General features: G+C 44.1%; 1 protein-coding gene across 3 annotated transcripts in view; it reads left to right on the top strand.

Annotated features, from left to right (window-relative positions):
• ARNT2 (aryl hydrocarbon receptor nuclear translocator 2) overlaps nt 1–9,121 on the top strand; it is a 107,790-nt gene extending 98,669 nt beyond the window's left edge. For all 3 annotated transcript variants that reach the window (XM_030015342.2, XM_030015343.2, XM_030015344.2), the window contains 2 exons: nt 1,785–1,921; nt 4,411–9,121. In XM_030015342.2, coding sequence (XP_029871202.1) covers nt 1,785–1,921; nt 4,411–4,509 — 236 coding nt within the window. In that variant the 3' untranslated portion in view covers nt 4,510–9,121. The remainder of the gene's footprint in view (nt 1–1,784; nt 1,922–4,410) is intronic.
• The last annotated feature ends 9,780 nt before the right edge of the window (nt 9,122–18,901 follow it).

Below are 18,901 nucleotides of genomic sequence, written 5' to 3'. Positions count from 1 at the left end.
AAGTGCATTGAAATGGAGCTGTTCCCATAGAGCTTATTCATGCCTTCATTTCCATTTCCACCAGGCTTTGTACATTTGTTTATGAGAGCGCCTTGCATTTCAGGCCTAAGCTACTTGGCAAGAACCCTTTCACCTAATGAGAAACATTTCCTGACCTACATCAGTTTGGATACTATTAATAACACAGGCTTCACAGAGACGAATGTCTTGAACCTCCGGCTGGCAGTAACCGTTTTGCTGAAAAGAAGCATCATTTGCCTCACTGAGTTAATTTCAGTGTATTGTTCTGAGAAAAAAAAAAAAACAAAAAACAAAAAACAAAAAACAAAACCAACCAACAGAACTTGCAGCTTTCTTTTAAAGGGTAACTTAGATGAATTTTGTTTTGGCCCATAAAATGGCTGCAGGGTTTCTGAGTCAGCTGAATTATTGGTTATGGTAATGTCAGTAAGGGAAGAGCTGTAATTATCTACTTCAGATGTGATAGAAATATGTCACTACAGCCTGTTTACTTTCCTGTAAAATGTTTATCTGTTTTGCATGGTTTAGCTGGTAGCGAAAAGGATTGGATTAAGCATGTGTTTCTGTATTTTCTGAAGCCATGACTGTGAGTAGTGACTGATTTGACAGGATCAAGTCTGGTTATTGGAGACCTGACATAACATGCATGTAGAAGTTTGGCACAGGAATTTTGGCACCCTCGGCAGAGGGCACTGATAATTGGGGAGAACCAGATCTACCCAGCTTGGCGCTCTGCAGTGAGGGGAAAATAGACAAAAATTGTAGGAGTAGTTATATAGAAAAAAGGAAAAAAAAAAAGAAAAAGGAGAAAATGCTGGAGGAAAAGCATAAGCCTGGTGGCAAGCTTTCAAAAATGCTAATTCTTAGAAGGAGACATTGTAAATAATTGAAGGAAAATTATCCAAAAATTTTAAACATTTGGGGCCAGTCTGTAGAAGTACAGGGTAAAATGAGTCCAGTTTAAGTGTGACCTGTGACCGTACTCATGAAAAGTGTATGTGTGACCACATCAATGTGTGTGGCATCATGTTTTTTTCTGATAGACTATTTAGAAGAAATCCATCTCCCTGAAATCATCATTTTAAGTGTATTTACCATAAAGCCTTGCTGTTGCCATTACTCTCTGAAATTTAAATGGCCTCAGACTTCTAAGAAACCATCACCATTCGAACAGGTTAATAATTTGCTACAGGCTGCTTGTTAAATAAATCATTTTGCAGCGGTAACATTGGAGGACAAGGTAGTCCCTCAAACAACACACTGCATTTAATACAGCAAGACTGTTGTCTGTTGATGTTATTATTTTTACATCTGCTTACATGCTGCTTAGATGAGTAGGTAACTGTGCACCCACTGCTCTGCAAGAATTAGTCTTTTAGAAAGGAAGAGCGTTCAGATGATGCAGTTTGGTTTTTAAGTAAAATGGCAAATATTCCCTGTTAGTGATTAAAAACCAGTGGGGGAACACTCGAAAATTGTCTTGCAGTGCCTGGTTTATGGTGTCACTGGGCATTTTGCTGTAAGCAATTCACCTGCCATGTCGGTGCAGCCACGGCAATGAGCTTTGCTCTCGGGTTGTCCCCCACCCTGCAATCAGGGCTGAAACTCCTTTCAGCTTCCATCCCGCAGGGGCAGGGTGTCACTCAGGGTCTTTTTTCTAAGTCTCATTTGCAAACATGGGCATTGATGGATGAAGCCTCAAAAGCAGGCAGACATTTTGAAGGAGCTGTTCTCTGACTTCTGCCCTTTCTCCCCCTGGCCAGCTGAAGGTGGCCAGAGCAGCGGCCAGTTCCAGGGGAGACCTTCCGAAGTCTGGTCCCAGTGGCAGAGCCAACATCACAACCAGCAAAGCGGCGACCAGCATTCACACCCACAGCCCAGTCAGACGGAGGTGTTCCAGGTGAGGGGAGTTCAGCGAGCCCAAAGTCCCTCTGACAACTTCTCACTGCTGAGTTGAAGAACTGTGGCCCTCCATGACTGGGGTGCTAGCAGGGCTTGGAGCAATTACTTCCAGCTGTGTGTTGCTGTGGGTTTGTGCTGCTGTGGGTTTGCACTGCTATTAACTGGCATTAGCTACAGCTGAGATGGTTTTGTTTTCTGCCAAAGAACAGCATCTTTGCTGATTTAAAGTACTGTTTTCCCTTCTCTTTGCACCCTGTACTTAGGGCTTATGTGTTCTGCAGGGAAGGCATGAGATAATCCCAAATAGAGTGTCTGTCTTATCCTGGTGCTGGCCTCTAAAATCCCAGTCAAATCCAATTAGACATCAGTGTAATTCTCTCTGATAGTTCAAGCAAGAAAGGAGTCTGGTACCCCATAGAAGACAATGGCAAATAATTTTTTAAGGTTAAACCCAGTCAGATATTAGATAGCTGGTAAACAATCCTCTTCAACTACCTGATTTTGTAATATTAAGTATTATTTTGGGCCTTCACTGCAGATGGAGTGGGACTTTATAAGTTAACTAATAAGGTCTCTGTCCTTGTATAACTTGTTTCCAGATTAGATCAAGAAGACAGTTTGCAACAAAACAATGCAGATAAATGCAGAAAAGACAGTTCAAGCCCCAAGCAAGGTTTAGAAGTGGGGCACCTCGTTATCTTTTAGAAAGCAAATTCACCTGCAAGACCGGGCTCATGTTCAGTTGCTTGCAGGAATGCTGCAGAAGAGACATAAGCCTGAAAATATTCCTGTGTGAATGAACCATTGCTTCACACAGGAACAAATAACATCACTACATCTGGAATAACTACCTGTCTGCATGCTCTTACCCCATGGCCCAGGCAAGATTAATCTGTTGCATCTCTCTCTGTAAGCAAAGTTTAATCGCTTTGCACGTACTTTAACCCAAAAGCATATTCAGGGTAATTCCGGTGGAGCCGATGGCAGCGTGATTTGATGGCCCACAGAGACACGGGGTTCCAAGCAGCATCCTGCTTGTGTCTCAGGCAAGCGCTGTGTCCCAGCAAATGTCCTCTGAAATTTGTGGGAAAGAGGGCCAAGGGAGAAAGGGAGAACTGGGCTCACCTGAAGAGCTCTTGGAGGTGACTGTGCATTTAGAGGGAGTTAGGATAATAGCTGGATGTGATGAGAAATTTAGATGAGCTCAGTTCAAAGGCCTCCAAGAAGTTGCTTGGACCGTTTGTGCCTGAAGCCAACCCTGGGTTATCTGGACATAAGGAGAGAGGCAGACTTGAGAAGAGAGCTACCCTGCTGGGTCTGTACCTGAGGAGACCTTGCCTCAGAGGCCCCAGCAGCAGAAATGACTTCAAAGAGGTGGCAATTTAAACAGGCGGGGGCAGCTACAACTTCCCCTTGGCTGGGGAGGAATGTGGGAAAACATAAAATAACTGGGAGTTTTGGTCAGAAAATGAAGGTTGACCCTGGCAGCTGAGAAGCTGCCAGTTGTGTTCACAGCCTCTTTCACCACCATCAACAGGGATGCTACAGAGACCTCAGATGGATTTTAATCTGTCTTTATTTTGGGGTAAATTCTCAGTACACAGCAGCTCTCAGTAGTTACTCCTTCATAGAGCAGATCCTGTGAGCTTTCTTATATGCTCTTTAGGTTTTGCTTTATTGTAAGGATAATGAGCCATCCCTGGCAAAACTTGGCTTTGCAGTAAGAGCTTATTATTGTAAGGACTGACAGGAAAAGGAAGCATAAACTCTGGTTTTCTCAGCAAGGGATATCTTTTCCCTGTGGCTTCGGTCTCCGGCTGAGAGGAAAGGTTGAGTATTTTTTGAAACCTCCTGCAGGGACCTCACTTGGCTCAAGACACGTGGGAGCAATTACCATGAAATCCCATTTCTCCTGAGAAGTTCCTGCTATTCCTTCTGCCTTTTTACATGCATGAAGGCTGCTTGGGCATCTTGTTAGCTGGGGTGATGTCCAGTCTTTAGTGTTCCTCAGAGGACGAAGAGCAGTAATACGTTCACTTACAAAGTGCTAGTGAGGACGTGACACCCTCCCCAAACTCACGCTGATAGAGCAAGAGCTCCTTTCTGTTGGGTGCGGGTGTGAGTTGTTGAATACTTCCCATATAGTGAAACCAGAGAGTTTGCTTCTTTCCATGTGTAGCTACCCATTCCAAGGGGAGCTGTTTCAGCCTGGGAGGAGTATGGGGCAGCTCAAAGGTGCCTTATTCAGGGCAGCAATCCAAAACTTCTGCCCTGCTCAAGTCCCACCTCCTGCTCAGAAACACTCCAGCAAAACATAAGTAGCACGTAAGCCTTAGCCCAGCCCCCTGCACAGGTCTGGTTTTCACCTCATTTATCTAACCTTTGGCCTTTTCTGGGTTTACACTGAAAAGATGAACAGGAAACAGTTTGTGTCTGGATAACGTGTTAGCAAGTGACACTTCACTTTGATTTTTCCTTATCGTGCAGGACATGCTGCCAATGCCGGGGGATCCAACGCAGGGTACTGGCAATTACAACATTGAAGATTTTGCTGACCTTGGCATGTTTCCACCATTTTCTGAGTAGCTTGCGAAGCAGAAATGGAAGTTCTTCTCCAAGGCCGTTTCAGTGTAATTTTGGCTCTGCTTTTTCTGTGTTGCATTTCTGTAGAAGCTACTAAACCAGAAAACACATTTCTCATGTTTCAGATAGTGGTGTAGGGCTTGCTCTCTCCTCCTTGGGGTGCGTCAGTGCCGACAGAGGAGCTCCAGCACTTGCTAGTGTTCATTGACAGCTCCTTTTTTTTTTTTTTTTTTTTTTTTATTTTGTCATCTACCTCAGAGATGAAAAACTTTGCTTGATTTAAAAAAAAAAAAATCTCTGAGTCTTAAATATTTGAATGTGAATGATACCTAATACTTCCTTTGAATGGTAATTTTTAAATAGATAACGAAGTAACAAAGACTAACAGAGAAAAGGTAAGGTAATGTCTTGTTACAGTGCCTACCGCTCAATTTCGATGCCTTGCTTTAAGCTTAAGTTTCTGGAAGCAGACACAATATTCTGTTTTCTTTGATTCTTGTAGTTTTTAGGTCACTTTAAATGTGAGATTAAGCAACATAACGTAGGCCTCTCTCACCAGAAGATTCAGCTCCGCCTTTTCTAACTTAAACTTGAATGTGTGTACATTTTGGTACTTTATGTATATCTTGTGCTGTATGAAGTGATTTCCTGTACTGGTTTCTTTTGCCTTTACAAAGGGTCCATTCTGGAGTGTACTGAAAAGGTTGACGATGTATGTGGAGGATTTAGATATCGTGGGAGTCTCCATCACTTCACATAGGTGTTCTTACTTTTAATTCAGGTGGTTCTCTATTCAGAACAAACATTTACTTACATAAGCTATTAGTCTGGTTTTGCACTGAATTGAGGCCTATAACTCTATACATTTCTCACCGGCTGCTTTAATTTCTATTGTTCTTGCTTTCCCAAAAATATTGCCTCGTAAAAAAAGACTGTAAACGCATCAAGATTGCATTTTCTATATTAGCTGCATTTCCTTTCTGTGAAGTACTTTTTTATACTGTGAAACCTTACATTTTAACAGTGCAACGTGGTGGCCTATTACTAGGAAATCATTCAAGCTCATTTGCTGCAAGCAGTGAGATGGTTTTGTAGTGTATAATTTTTTTAGAGTGAGTTGGTAATAGATATCAATTGGACTATTGTCCACTGCGTACACAGTGATAACTTGAATTTTTGCTTGGATTCCCAAGCAATCACTTCTGTTAAACCCTGTTAACCCTATTCTGTTAAATATGGGATTTTCAGCTTACCAAGTATGTTGGGGACTCTTGACTATTCTGAATGCTATATGCTCTTCCGCAGAGGTAAGTTAATCGCCTCATCCTCTTGGGTGAGTCACCTACCATATGTCTTCACCAGAAATTTTTATTCAGCATTTCATATGCATGTCGAGTTACAGAGGTTGGGTTGTAAGGGTAGCATTTTTATCCAGATCATTTCTTCTGGGATGGGAGGAGAAGGAGTCGCTCACAAAGGACGAGGAGCCCAGAGTTCCCGCCTGTAGGTTGTTCGTAACGTTCAAGGTCGGACGGTGGTAGCCAGCCTTCGCAGAGGAGGAAGGGGACGGCTTCCCTCAGCCTTTGCGTATTCAGGGGCCATCGCGGACCTTGAAACAGCAACCCCAGGGCATAGCCCCCATTTAGAAGATCTCAATGTCTGCAGCAATTCTTAGACCTCACAGCTGCTAAGGCCTGCCTTCTCATAGCTCCTCTCGAACTCTGGGGTGCCTCCGACGGGAGGTACCGTGCACATCACTGCAGTGCATCTTATCAGGATAATATCTTGAAAAGCAGGCAGGCCCCCGACCGGCAGCCTGCTCTGGCCACACAGGCTTTATGCTGACAAGCAATGCAGGTGGCTGGGCGGCAGCGAGCATGACCGAGGGACGCGGCTTTAACTCTGAGCCATATGGTGGTGTGTCCGTCTGACTTTGCTTTGCCGGCCTTCTCCGAGAACAGCATGTAGTTTTCAGTATCCAGGAAGAGTCCTTCCTACTGTTTCTCTCACTAAATCTGGGACCAATCTCTTACCCTATGTGCAAGTGGAGCTAGGAACTCCTTTTTTTAGGAAATTTTTTTATATCTCTAGATGCAGTACTGGAGAGGCCTCAGATCTCCTGGTCTGTACTTGCCTCACCAAAATCACGCTGAGAACAAACAAAAAACCTCGTATCTCTTCTCTCCCAGAGATCAGGAAAATACCTTCTTAGGTGAGCAAGCCATGCGCTTACGTACTATTCTTTTAAATACATGGATGTTTATTCTCTTGGAGCCTTCTCCCTTTTCGCTCACGCCGCTCGGATGAATGACTGCTCATTGAATTAGATAGGCAAAGCTCTGCTGTCCCAGAATGACATTCATTGATGTCTGTAAAAGGTGCCTAGATGCTGCGCCAGCTGAGCGAGGCGGTCAGCGTTTGTACAGCAGGGCGTGCTTTTAAAAGGGGCTAATCACAAGGGAGAGAACAGTAGATGAGCAGTTTGTATCTTTGCACAGAAGATACTTGACATGATAAATGTCAGTTCTTCTAAAATTTAAAAAAAAACATTTCTCCGTAAAGTGAAAAATGAATTGAAAAAGTGCTGTTCCTCTGTTCTATTTTACCCAACAAACTGCTCAAAGTATATTTATAACTTACTTTTGTTCCTGAATTCAATCTAAAAATAAGTTTTTTAAAGTAATTTTACTTCCCCTAACATCAGCAATGATAACTTCCTTAGTGTGTCATGGTTTTTATACTACTGTAGAAGCCTTCTCGTGTACAGAATTTGGTTGTGCAGTTAGAAGTGCACTGTTAGCAGAATTTCAAGCACATCTTTTTTTGTTGTTGTTTTTGAATACAGTATTATTTTTCTGAAGCCAATATGCCTGAGGCATCAGAGCATGGACTGCTGCTCACCTTGTAGACCACTCCTGCCTTTCTGGTTGGGAAAGGGGATGGCGACTCTGTTAAGGGGCAGTCCGGATAGTGCCAGGTTTGGGTTCTCCCTGTGAGCCATTATCATCCCCCGTTTCTGTTCTGCCATCCCGAGCCAGTGCTTTCTTCTTGGCGTTTCCACCCTTCCTTACCTCCCCTCCCGTTCCCGGCCGTCCCATCTCTGCAGCGCTTTCCCACGCCCGAGTGGGAGGCGTTGGGTTGCCGTTCCCGAGCCAGCGAGGAGGGAGCACTTAATGAGCTTAAAGTTTGGCAACTTCGTGCTTCTGACCAAGCAAACGAGCAAGTTCAGCATTTGCTACCGCTGCTGGGCATCCTGCGCTGCCCTCGCCGTGTGCTGCCATCGTGTCAGTGGCTTGCTCCTCTGAAACAGCCTCGTCCCAGATCTTGTGGCCGAAAAAGCTGTGTAGTGTTGGCTGTGCTGTATCTTTTTGTCACGTGTTTGGTTACTAAAGCAACTTACTTATCCTGTAGCTGAAGTTATAACGTGCATTTGGAATGCTAACGTTTTTATTACGTGCCGTTGGTGTAGCTTTGCTGGCACTTTGGCTGCCGGTTTCCGGAATTTCACAGGTGGTGGATTTCTCATTTCTTTTGTGTTTTTTAAGCTGGAAATAAAGCTGTGATTTCTGATCAAACTGTGTTGCAAACACAGCGTTTCTTGAAATGGAATCTTTTGGTTTTTAAACTGTTGGAGCAAGAAACTGCAAATAGTAATGGTCTGGGTGAGTTATTTCAATGAGCGGGCATGTAGACTAATAAGATTTTAGATACTAAAACATTTACATTCATTTATTCAGACAAGCAATCCCGTTGAACAAGAGGGACTCCATCACATTACTTGTTACAAGTGCTACTGGCAGTAGCTACGGTGATGCTTTTAACCAGATAGTTCCATTTGTAGCTTTGTTGCCTTTTTTTTTTTTTTTGAAGTACAGTATGAAACTGTAAATACTTCTTGCAGTACTGCCTTTTTAACTCTTAATTACTTTTGGCACAGTGTTAAATAGTGTTGGATTTACCCAATTGCTATGACATATATTTTTATACATAGGTGTACTCTTTTTTCGAGAATAATACAGCCATTTTGTCATTAATGCCTTATCAGTGTCATACTGCTGTTGCTCTTTGTTTGCAAGGTATCGAGTGGACTAATTTGTAGTTCAGATATTTTCACTTTTCCTGGCAGTGCTCAAGTTTGGCTTCAGGTGATTTTTGCCAGAGTCCCATTTTTCACAGTTGTTAGCTGTGAGAAGAGGAGAATGTGGGCTTGGTTTTGTTTCTTATTAATGGAGGAAAGAAAAGGTGATGGCATCTAATTGTCTTTAAAAGGTCAGTCTTTTCCTACTCTAAACCAGACTGCATTTCATGGAACTGATGACTGTGGGCACTGATTACTTTGTGTAGATCAATGGTCTTTAAAAAAAAGAAAAAAAAAGAAAAAAAAGAAAAATAAAACAACTCCAAAAATGGGCTTCTGTCATTGTTAGGCACTTGGTTACGTATCTGTTTAAACTCTTCATATTGATGTGAAATTGTGCTGTGGATAAAGTGTATTTTGTACTTCTGAATGTTCTATATTTATGACTAACAAGTACAGAATCGGTTGTGTGTATGTATAACTAATAACTGCCTTTTTAAATTTCATTAAAATAAAAATGTCATGAGCTGTTGTTAATTCCTGTCTTTGTGTAAATAAGTAAGATATGCTGCTGGGAATCATCAAGTAGGAAATAACCCTGAATTATAAGATTCATGCCAAAAATTGGAAGATTAGGCATTGATCTTTGTCTTTGAAATCTCCTCCTGTGCTGTGTGGTTGTGGATGAGAAGTTCCTCTTTTATCTGTCTTGCATAAAGGCTGTCCAGAGGGAGCGGGAGAGGAATGAGAGTTTGAGATCTCCACTTTTAAAAGAAGTTCCAGAAAAACATTTGTTAACAGCCCTGTTCTGATGACACTGAAGTGTGTGAATCGGTATCTGTATTGTAGAGGGTTTCATTACAGCACAGTTGATGTAGAATTAATTCATAGTCTCTGGCAAATTTTATTCACTCCCTGGGGCGGTAACACAGTGGTTTCTTTGTCCACCTTTTGGTCTCATTGTTCAAAATTAAAAAATACTTGTATCCTTCTCACAAACATTCTGGTGACCTTTTCAGACTTGCTTATGTAAAGTGCATTTGCCCTTCACTGTGGTTCTTCATTGTATTTACTGTATTTCTTTGTAGACTTGATAGTTTGTCAGCAGGATTTACCTTGCTAATAAGTCCAAAAAGCTGATGACTGGACCATGGCAGGAGCTGAAGACGCTGTGCTCTAGGGCATGCATTCCTGGTGCAGGGTGGGTGGTGTTTTCACAGCTTGGACTTCATTTTCAGGGCTCTGCCTGTGGAGAACAGACATGGGCTCTTCTGGGACCCAACGGGAAACCTGCGGCCAGAGCAGGGCGCTGGGATGTGCTTAATCAGATGCAGCCACCAGCCCCACCTGCTCTGTCAGGCTCTGCTCGCTAAGTGCTCATCCCAGAGAGAGAGGTTGGTCAGTGAAAATGTTCCTTTCGTGCTGTTTTTCTGTGAAAATTGGGCTTTCAGCAAAGTGATGTTCTTTTGGCATTTCCCCAGATGCTTGTGAACATCTTTGATGGATGGATACGCCCCAGACCACGGACCCACCTCATTTGGAAATGCAGCGTACCTTCATCATGGCAGCTGTTTCGTGTGTTTTCAGTGCATTTTAATAGGCTCTTAGTTGCTTTTGAAGAACATTATCCAAACAGAAAGGCACATACGGAACGGGTGTTGCACTGATGCTGAGCAGAGTATGGTGTGGTTGGGCTGGTTTAGGATCCCTCCTAGCACTCCTTTCAGATCACTAACCTGTGCTCTCATTTGCTAAATCAAGTGTAGTTCTGGGCACCAGAGTGGCAACTGGATGTGGAGGTGCTGGGAGCTAGTAATTTTGGTGTGAAATCTGACCTTGGAGATACTGGATGTGAAATGGAGCCAAAAGTTTGGTGACAAATAGTCACTACAGCTCAGCGTGGCAGGACACTGTGGTAGAAATTCACACACAAAGGCTGGCACGCAGGAAAGAAATGCAGTTGAGGCTCACTGTATCCCTACACTTACCATCTTTGGCTCTATAAACTGGCACTAATGACTCATAACAACAGCTCAAGTCTTCATTATGATGATAGAAATATATTTTTCTTAATTTTTCCATGGGAGCTAATTCTTAGCCACATTTCCATCAATATACCATCATAGTTCAGGAAGTATTACTCATTTAATTTTCCCAGTTTCTCTCCAAGTTGGATGTAACAGGGACAGATACAGGATGAATTCTTCCATCCTTTTTCACCCAGTTTCAGCATATTCCTGGTTGGAAATACTTGGCAGAATCTTTCTTCAGCCTTCTTGGTCTGTCCCACATAAAATAAAATGGAATCACTTGAACTGTATTAATGGATTTGGGATCAGATCCAGAGGTTGCTAGGGCATCTTTTCATTAGCTCTGGAAAAAATTATCTTCTAATTATAGACTGGCACTAAATACTAACATACAAAATGTGCCTTTTGGGACCCAACTGAAAAAAATGTCAACCCAAGGCTCACACATGGAAGATGCAGCAGTGCTTAATTGTGAATACCATGGCTGTTGCAGACAAAAATATAACAGCTGTACACACATTGCTGTAATTACAAATATGCAGGCACAACTCAGAGGGACAGAAGAAAGCCCCAATCGCAGCTTGGAAACCTGCCCCAGTGCATGCACCCTATTAGAGAAGACTAAATCGCCCGAGACTTCGGTGTGCTGCTGCCTCTTATAAATAGCGAGTTCCTCTTTTTAGCTAAGAAGGTGAGGTTTTAAATACCTGAAATGTTTTTAAAAACAAGAGGACCTGAAGCATAGAAGCAGCGCAAGGTTGAACCACTTTGGTGCACCCTATCATCCCAAACACGTTTTGGCTGGCTCAGAGAGCCTCCCCCCCAGTTGCTGCCCATCCCTGGTTGCTGTGGCTAATGAGCCTTCCCTGGAGCCCAAAGCAGTTCTGTGTGGCCCTGACAGGAGGCAGATTCAGTCTGCAAAATAAAATCACCGTATAGTTATTTTCCACTTAACGCTAGAATTACTGGCCAGATAGACCCCTTGTCACTGAGGAGCAAAGATTCTGAAGGCCTAAGTTGCTGCTCTCTTTGTAGTTTTCAGACCTCCGCTTTGCTAAATAAACACAGAAGAAAAAATGCTGCCCTGGCACACATACACACAGCCCACACTGTCTTCTCTTCAGTGCGTGTAGCAGGAGGCGAAGACTGGATCATAATACTTTCCACTTAACAAAGGAATTTGTACTGTGGGATTATCTCAAAAGCAGCCCTCCTCTCCCTTACTTTCCTTCGTTGCTTGTAATTTCTACGTGTCCAGGGCCAAACGTGTGCGAAGGCCCAGGACGAGGGACACCAAAAGATGACTCACAGAGGAGGTGTAAATGCTCTGGGTTTCTTTCCTTTGTGTAAGTCACACTCACTCAAATGTTATGACTTTGATTCTGGTTCATGTAATTCGGAGCAAAAGACATCAGGAGGCAACACTGACTGAAGAATTAATTATTTTTTTTTATTTTAAAAAGGGACTCTTGATGGGTATGTCACATCCTCCCTCCATTACCTGCTGCCACCTTCTCCAGCCACCAAGAGAGTGCAGAGTACTCTGAGCAAAAATTTAGGGCTGTTTGAAGTAATCTGGGCTGGTCTCTGGATACAAGGAAAAGATGCAGTCTGCTTGTCCCAGCATGGTCTGCTGTGGGAAACACAAGTGAGCACGGAGCATCCTTCCTTCATAAAAGGTACCTAAAAAAACCAGCTCCTGACCCTCCTTGCAGTGTCCCCTTGGCACCAGCTTGCAGGGGTGAACTCGCAGTCCTCTCCCTGCACCTCCCTTTTCCCCCCAGTGCTCTCCAGTATGTGACTGCTCAACCCCCCCAGAGCTCCTGCAAGGCTCCTGTTCCAAAATGGAACAAATTATGCTATGGTAAAAGAAAATCTGGTTTTGGACACTGATTTTACACAGCATCAACTAATCATGGCCTCTTCCTTTAATACCAAGCATGTGTGTCATCGTGGTTGTCTTTTGTGTAGTCAGGAAAAGTTGTTGCCCAATGATTTATTCAGTGAGGTAGGAAGAGATCTTTGTCATTATACCCATGAAGTTCAAACACTGAATGTTTACATCTATCCTAATAGGGCATGGAAATCACACTCTGACTGAAAAATATCTTGATTTTATGCTATGCAACCCTGAAACTAGAGGGTTACAGCTTTATGAAGAATTTGCAGAACTGATACCTTGTTAACTCAAAGTGCTTATCTTTTCGATTGTCTTTTAAAAAAATGCATTTGGTGGGGTTGAGAAAAAAAAGGTATGCATTGGAATTTGTAAAATTCCTACAAAAAGTTTTAATTATTGAGAAACTATACAGTGTTGTGCACTTCCTTTAAGCCATATTGATGTCCCCACTGCACAGAGATCCTTAATCTAAAGGAGTTCTGAATTGGAGTTTATTTAGATTCTTAACATATTTTTTATGACCTCTCTGATTTAAGGTCAGAGACCTCAGCAAGGAGTCAATGCAAGTTGTCCCTTTAATCATTTGAGTTCTAAAGATTCATCAGAGTTATGCGAATTGACCTAAATTTTCAGATCCTGCTGAGGGAATGGGGTTCTGCACTAACCTACCAAGACTGACCTGGATATATCATCTGGTAATGAAATACTGGAGCAAACCCACTGAAGCAAGTGTCAATTATATAAATAAGGCTACTAAAAGACAAAAGCCCTAATTCAGTAAATGGTAATATCTGATATTTATAGATCACTATAGATAGGCATGACACTTCATTGCAGACTGTACGCCCACTCTGAGCTCAGGCAACAGATTTCCTTTGACAGGCTTGTAAAATCCCCATTTTATCCCTTGTACCACTGTGTCAGTAAAGGGTGGGTGGGTAGATTTTTGTACCGATGTTATAAGGTGTCAAGGCAATTTTACAAGACTGTTTTAAAACCAACCAAGAAAAGAAACCATTGAAAAGAGAACTTTATTAACAGGGGTGGGAATATCAGATAACAGATTCCTGGTTTTCTCTTAGTTTTGTGCTCGTTCTCCCATCAGGAGTATGTTTCACAGCCATTTAAAACACTGGAGCTGAGCTTCCAGCAACAAGTCCATTAATAACTCCTCCTTCCAAGAGGTTCTAAAATTGGGTTAAAGATACCCTGAAGGCTCAAATTTCTTTGCTGTTAAAGTCTGTCATCTAGAAGAAAAAAATCTCTCTCCCTCTCAAAAAAAAAAAAAAAAAAAGGCTTTCAGTTTCTTTCAGTTGTTTCTCATGAAGAGAATATGCACTAAATGCTGTGTTTGTCAGATTTTAAAAATCTTTCCCTGTCACCTATGAAAATGAGTTAAAAAACTGTACTTTTCTCAAATGTATCCAGAAATGCTGCTGAAATGGTTGCCGCCTTCCTCTGTTCCTCACCAGCCTCGGAGCTCGGCAGTAGTGGAGGAGAAGGTCTGATTCCCGATCCGCAGGTCGCAGGGGGGCTTTGCAGCCACAGCCTGTGGCTCAGGAGGTTCCGTTTGGACATTTGGAAAAACTTTTTCATTCAGAGAGCTTGTGCAGCGTGGGAACAGGCTGCCGAGGGCTCCCGCTGTCTCCATCCTTGGCTGGACAGAGCCTTGGTTGGCCAGGTACCAAGCTGGGGAGAGCCCCGCTTCCCTAGGAGGTGGAAGAGGTGGGTCCGTGGGTCCTGTACCACCAGCGTTCCTGGGATTCGGTGGGGTCAGCTCCAGCTCAACCGCGGAGTCAGAGAAGGCACCAAGACCCTTACGGGGTCACTGACCCTGAGTTGGTTAAACAGTCTAGCTGGCCTCCTCAGCAAGTCAGAGCAGCCGCAGGACTGAACATTCGTGGCCGCAAGACTTTCTCGGGCTGCGGCCACCTCCAGCTCTGTCTCGTTCACGCCTTGACACATCCTTTCCCCATATCCAGAAGCCTGAGAAAGTGCTTTGTACCACACTGCCTGTCAGATGTTATGCCGCCTAGCTGTTCCCACACCCATCCTCCTTTGCAGAAATTTGCTTTACAAAGAGCAGACCAGTTCTCTAAAATGACTCAAGCTGTCGACAAAAATCCCCTCAAGCTGCTGACAAAACCCCAGAGATACAGTCTATCAGCAAGGCCAGTCTCTGAGTTTTGCAAGCAACTTTTCCTTCTTATTACAGGCACTGGGAAACCGAGAGAGGGAAAAAAGGAACCAGAGTGAAGAAACAAAATAGCTATTGCCTGATTTGGAACATCTTTTGCTGGATGATCTCCAATATTCCATTAAATAAAACCCTTATTAACAGCAGAGTGAAACACAAACACGGCAGTTTCCAGACGTAACAACGGTGGGAGAAGTAAACAACGAGGATATTTAATGAGTAAGAGAACAATTTAGCTACCAGCTAAAATATCTTCCTGTAGAATTATTTCCATCATCATCACCCAGAAGCGATATGGATTGGTGTGCATGCAGTTTCTAGGTCAAATGTGAAGTCTACTCAGTAATCTCGATGCTATGGCAAAAGTATCCTGAATTGAAGGAATCTAAGAAGGAAGGCTGTAATTTCTGATGGTGTCACAGCATAGGCCCTAGTTCAACATCAATTTAGGTTTTATTTGATTTTTAACTGGCTGAGCTAGACTAGAGCCTAGACTAGTTATTTCATCGTAATTACAATCCCATCGTCACGCAAGTTCCTGTTCAGATATAATATTTGATGTGTTCATCAGCTTCCTGGAAACTGATGCTTCTTAATCATTAATATTCCTGGGCTAAAAGTTAGCACTGCTACTTGTTCACTTTCTCACTTCACTAAGGATCTGCAAAGCTGTAGTGGTTTTACCAAGAAAGCTTGTGTTCCTTTACTGCTAGGAAAAGTGACACTGTTGCAGTATGCTTATGGATGATCTCAATTTGGAGCAGAAAGACTTGCACAAGACCGTGTCAGATGCATCATTTCTGATTCAGGGACTGGCTAACCCAAACCCATGAGAGGTAAAGACAGAGGAGAAAGAGCCAATGCATCCCTCTGCGGTCTTTTTTTGGGTGTTTTTGACCCTGGGTACCGCATCGGGGCCTCTCCCACCCCAAGACTAATGCATTGATCCTCAACATCAAGCTGTGACGAGGAGGTGTCTTTTTGGGACGCTGACATACACAGGGGTTAAGTGACTCTGTCTGTGCACCAAAGCAAATCACTGGTGACCCAAAATCACAACGTGGGAGTTCCTGACTCCTAGGCCCGTGCTCATTCCACTAGACCACACTGCCTCCTGAGAAAATATGTCTTAATGGTATCTGGCCAGCTGTGTAAACATGTCAAGAGGCAACCATGTAAAACTGAACTGCTCCCATTATGCAAGTTATAGTCTATTTTATTTGTAAGGACAAATCATAAATCCCTCCTCCAAAATGATATTTTCACAAACAAAAAAAAGGGAAATGAGGAAAAAACAAAGTAATTCCAGAAACTGTTGATGTTTGGGGCTACGGGTGACATGACCAACTTCATTTCCCCTTGAAGAGTGAGCCTCTTCCCCTCTAGCAGCCTCTACTTTGCAACCTGGCTTCTTGTTTGAGAGCTAGTTTCGGGGATGGATGGGCCAATGCCGAGATGGTGGAGGGGAAAGGCACTTCTTTTTTTACCCTATGAGGTTTCCTCAGCCGTCGAACAACCTCTCCCCTGCTTGAAAATACGTTGTTGTAAGAATCAAAGCTATCAATGAGTCCTGAATAACAGTGAGATCTGAGCACCCTCAATGTTCAGTGTTACATTTTTTCATTTTGCCTGTGTTATGGGAAGACAAAACGTTGCCTGCTGTGGGGCACAGCCAACCACCCAACGAGATCTTTATTCTTCTATTAAAATCCCCCTTTCCTGCCTGAGCATTGCAGGGCATAGAAGAGTAAGTGATGTATTTAACACCATGTGACCCATCCTCCCAAACGCAGTTGTAGCAACATCTGATAGAATGTTACAAAATTGTTACAAAAAACCTGTCGGGTCGCCATTTACTACCGCTCTGAGAAGATCAAAAGCGCTGGTTTGGGGTAAGTAAAGTGCCCCAGCACGTGCTTGAGCTGACTCCTCTCTGACAAAATGTTTCAGGCTCCAGTGGGACTCAGGTATGTCTGAAAAGCAAAACCACTGCTGTACTTGCTCCCCAGTCCCCTGTCAAGGGCCCTTCTCTTGGCTGTGTAGGTGGCACAGGCACCCCAGGACTCAAATCACTTCCCTTTGCTCCAGCGTGTGGGCACAGCTGCATCAAAAAATAGTGAAATTCCAAACAATTTGGTTCAGGTTCTGGTGTTAATGCAGTTGCTAAGTGACAACATTTCCCTGATCCCACCACTCCACACTCTGCTCTAAAGCAGCGGAGAGCTTTATCCGCAGGAGCAGACTGTGACAGTGTGTTTCAGCTTTCAGCTTTGCTCTTAGCCGTGTATTACGTTGTTTCTGCGGCGTTCCTGAGTGGTATTTTCTCTGTTCCTCTCCAGCAGTTACATGCAGAGCCGGGTTCCCCTGGGAGGTCCACCCATGCAGGGCTGGAGGTGCAGCGCGCCGTTCCTGTGCTGCTGACTGCACGGTGACGACGTGAAAGGGAAACGTTCACCTTCTGTGTCACTTGCAGCAAGCTTATCCCACAGGGTCTTCAAGGTCCACAGAGGTCTTCTGGGACCGGGGTCTGAACGACAGCAGTAAGTAATGAGCCGAGCACTGCAGAAAGGCACAGCTCAGCTCAGGCTATGGCCCTGATTATGGACAATGTATTATTTTATTCTTTGTTCAGTGGGATTGTGTTGGAGCCTGCGAGCCCCACTCCTGTTATCATGTTAGGCAGTGGATAATGAGAATAAAAAGGTAGTCTCTGTCCCAGTGAAATAGATGAAAGATGTCTCAGAAATTCCAGGTGTGTTAATTAAGCAGGAATGCCTAGTACAGGCAGGAACAAAGTTTGAGTGTTGGATGCTAAAGAAAATGCCTGTGTTGGCAAGGCTGAGAGCAGATACTTTTCACAGAGCAAATCACGGATAGGGACTTTTCATGGCTTCTTTTGTATCTGAGTTTCCTGCTGGGATCATCACTTCCATGATTTTCCCCTTCATCCTTGCCCTCCCCTTTCCCATCCCCAGCCCTTTCTGGTCTGGATTTGTCTCCAGGAGGAGACAAGTGAGAAAATGCCTCTCTGGATGTGTTGAGTGTGATATATGCCCCGTGTACAGTGATTTGGAGCTGACTCTGGCTGCGCTGGGCACCAGCGTTAGCGATGCAGTCAATGTAACATCTTATCTGGCCTTGGTATGTCAGTAGAGATGTTCAGCTCACCCAGGTGGGCAGGTCTGGGCCTCTCCTGTACATTACACCAGGACTAAAGACAAGCTTTACACGGATGTGAAGCCTCGCACAGTGCTGGGTTCATGAGGAGATGCCATTTGGTTCACCAGCCCCATTCCAACTGGGCAGCTGTTGGCAGCTGCGTGACATTGCTGGTGAGTCCGTCAGACCTGGCTTTCTCACGTGAGGCTCCTCTGCTCTCCGTTACACTGAGGCTGGAGGAAGAGCACCCAGCTGCCTCATAAGCTGTCCGAGGTGATGGACTGGCTCTGAATTTTGCTGACGAGGACTGCGGTAGAGGGTTTTTGTAGAGGCCCCGGCTCAGGGCAGGATTTTAGCAGGTGTTGAGGTCTCCCTGAGGCCAGTTTCCGGCAGGCTGAAAGCAGCCTTTCAGCATTACCAGTGATGACATTGGATGAGAAAACATTTTTTTTTAAACAGTAGTTTCTTCAAAGCAAGATGTAAAAAGCGAAAAGTCCTTCTCAAACTAGAATTTGCTTCCTAGAGTAGAGCACCGAAGACTAATGAAAGCCAGATGCCTTGGCCTGTCCCAGGAACAGGAAAGGGAAGAAAAGCTGACCTCAGCAGCCTGAAAATCTATAGTTACAGGAACCTGCTCCTGGACCCAGGGTCTCCCAAGCAATAGAGGAGCCCGGGAAAGGCATGTGTTTGTGACCCTGAAACACTGTGCGTGCAGGCAAGCGGAGGGGACCAGTGCCGCTGACATGAAATGAAGCAGTTTCCAGGGGCTGGACGGCTTCCAGGATTTGCCCGGTGGGGAGGGAGGATGTTGAGAGCCGCTTCAGGGTGCCCAGGGCTCTGGTGCACTAAACAAAGCCCCAACAAGCCCCAGAGCCTGACCTGAAGGCCCACTGTTGCAAAAGCTGTGTAGGTGTTTAGGGTCCTTCCTGGATGGAGACAGCAATTAGGAGCTGAGCTGTGACAAGCTGTGTTACACAACCGTCAAAACAAGCCCAGTTTGGCCATCCATTGCCCTCCGCTTTCGGGTTGTG

The sequence above is a fragment of the Aquila chrysaetos genome, chromosome 5 (genome assembly GCF_900496995.4).
Source record: "Aquila chrysaetos chrysaetos chromosome 5, bAquChr1.4, whole genome shotgun sequence".
NCBI classification, from domain to species: Eukaryota; Metazoa; Chordata; class Aves; order Accipitriformes; family Accipitridae; genus Aquila; species Aquila chrysaetos.
Note: the sequence above shows the minus strand (reverse complement) of the source record. Positions and strands in the feature narration are given on the sequence as shown.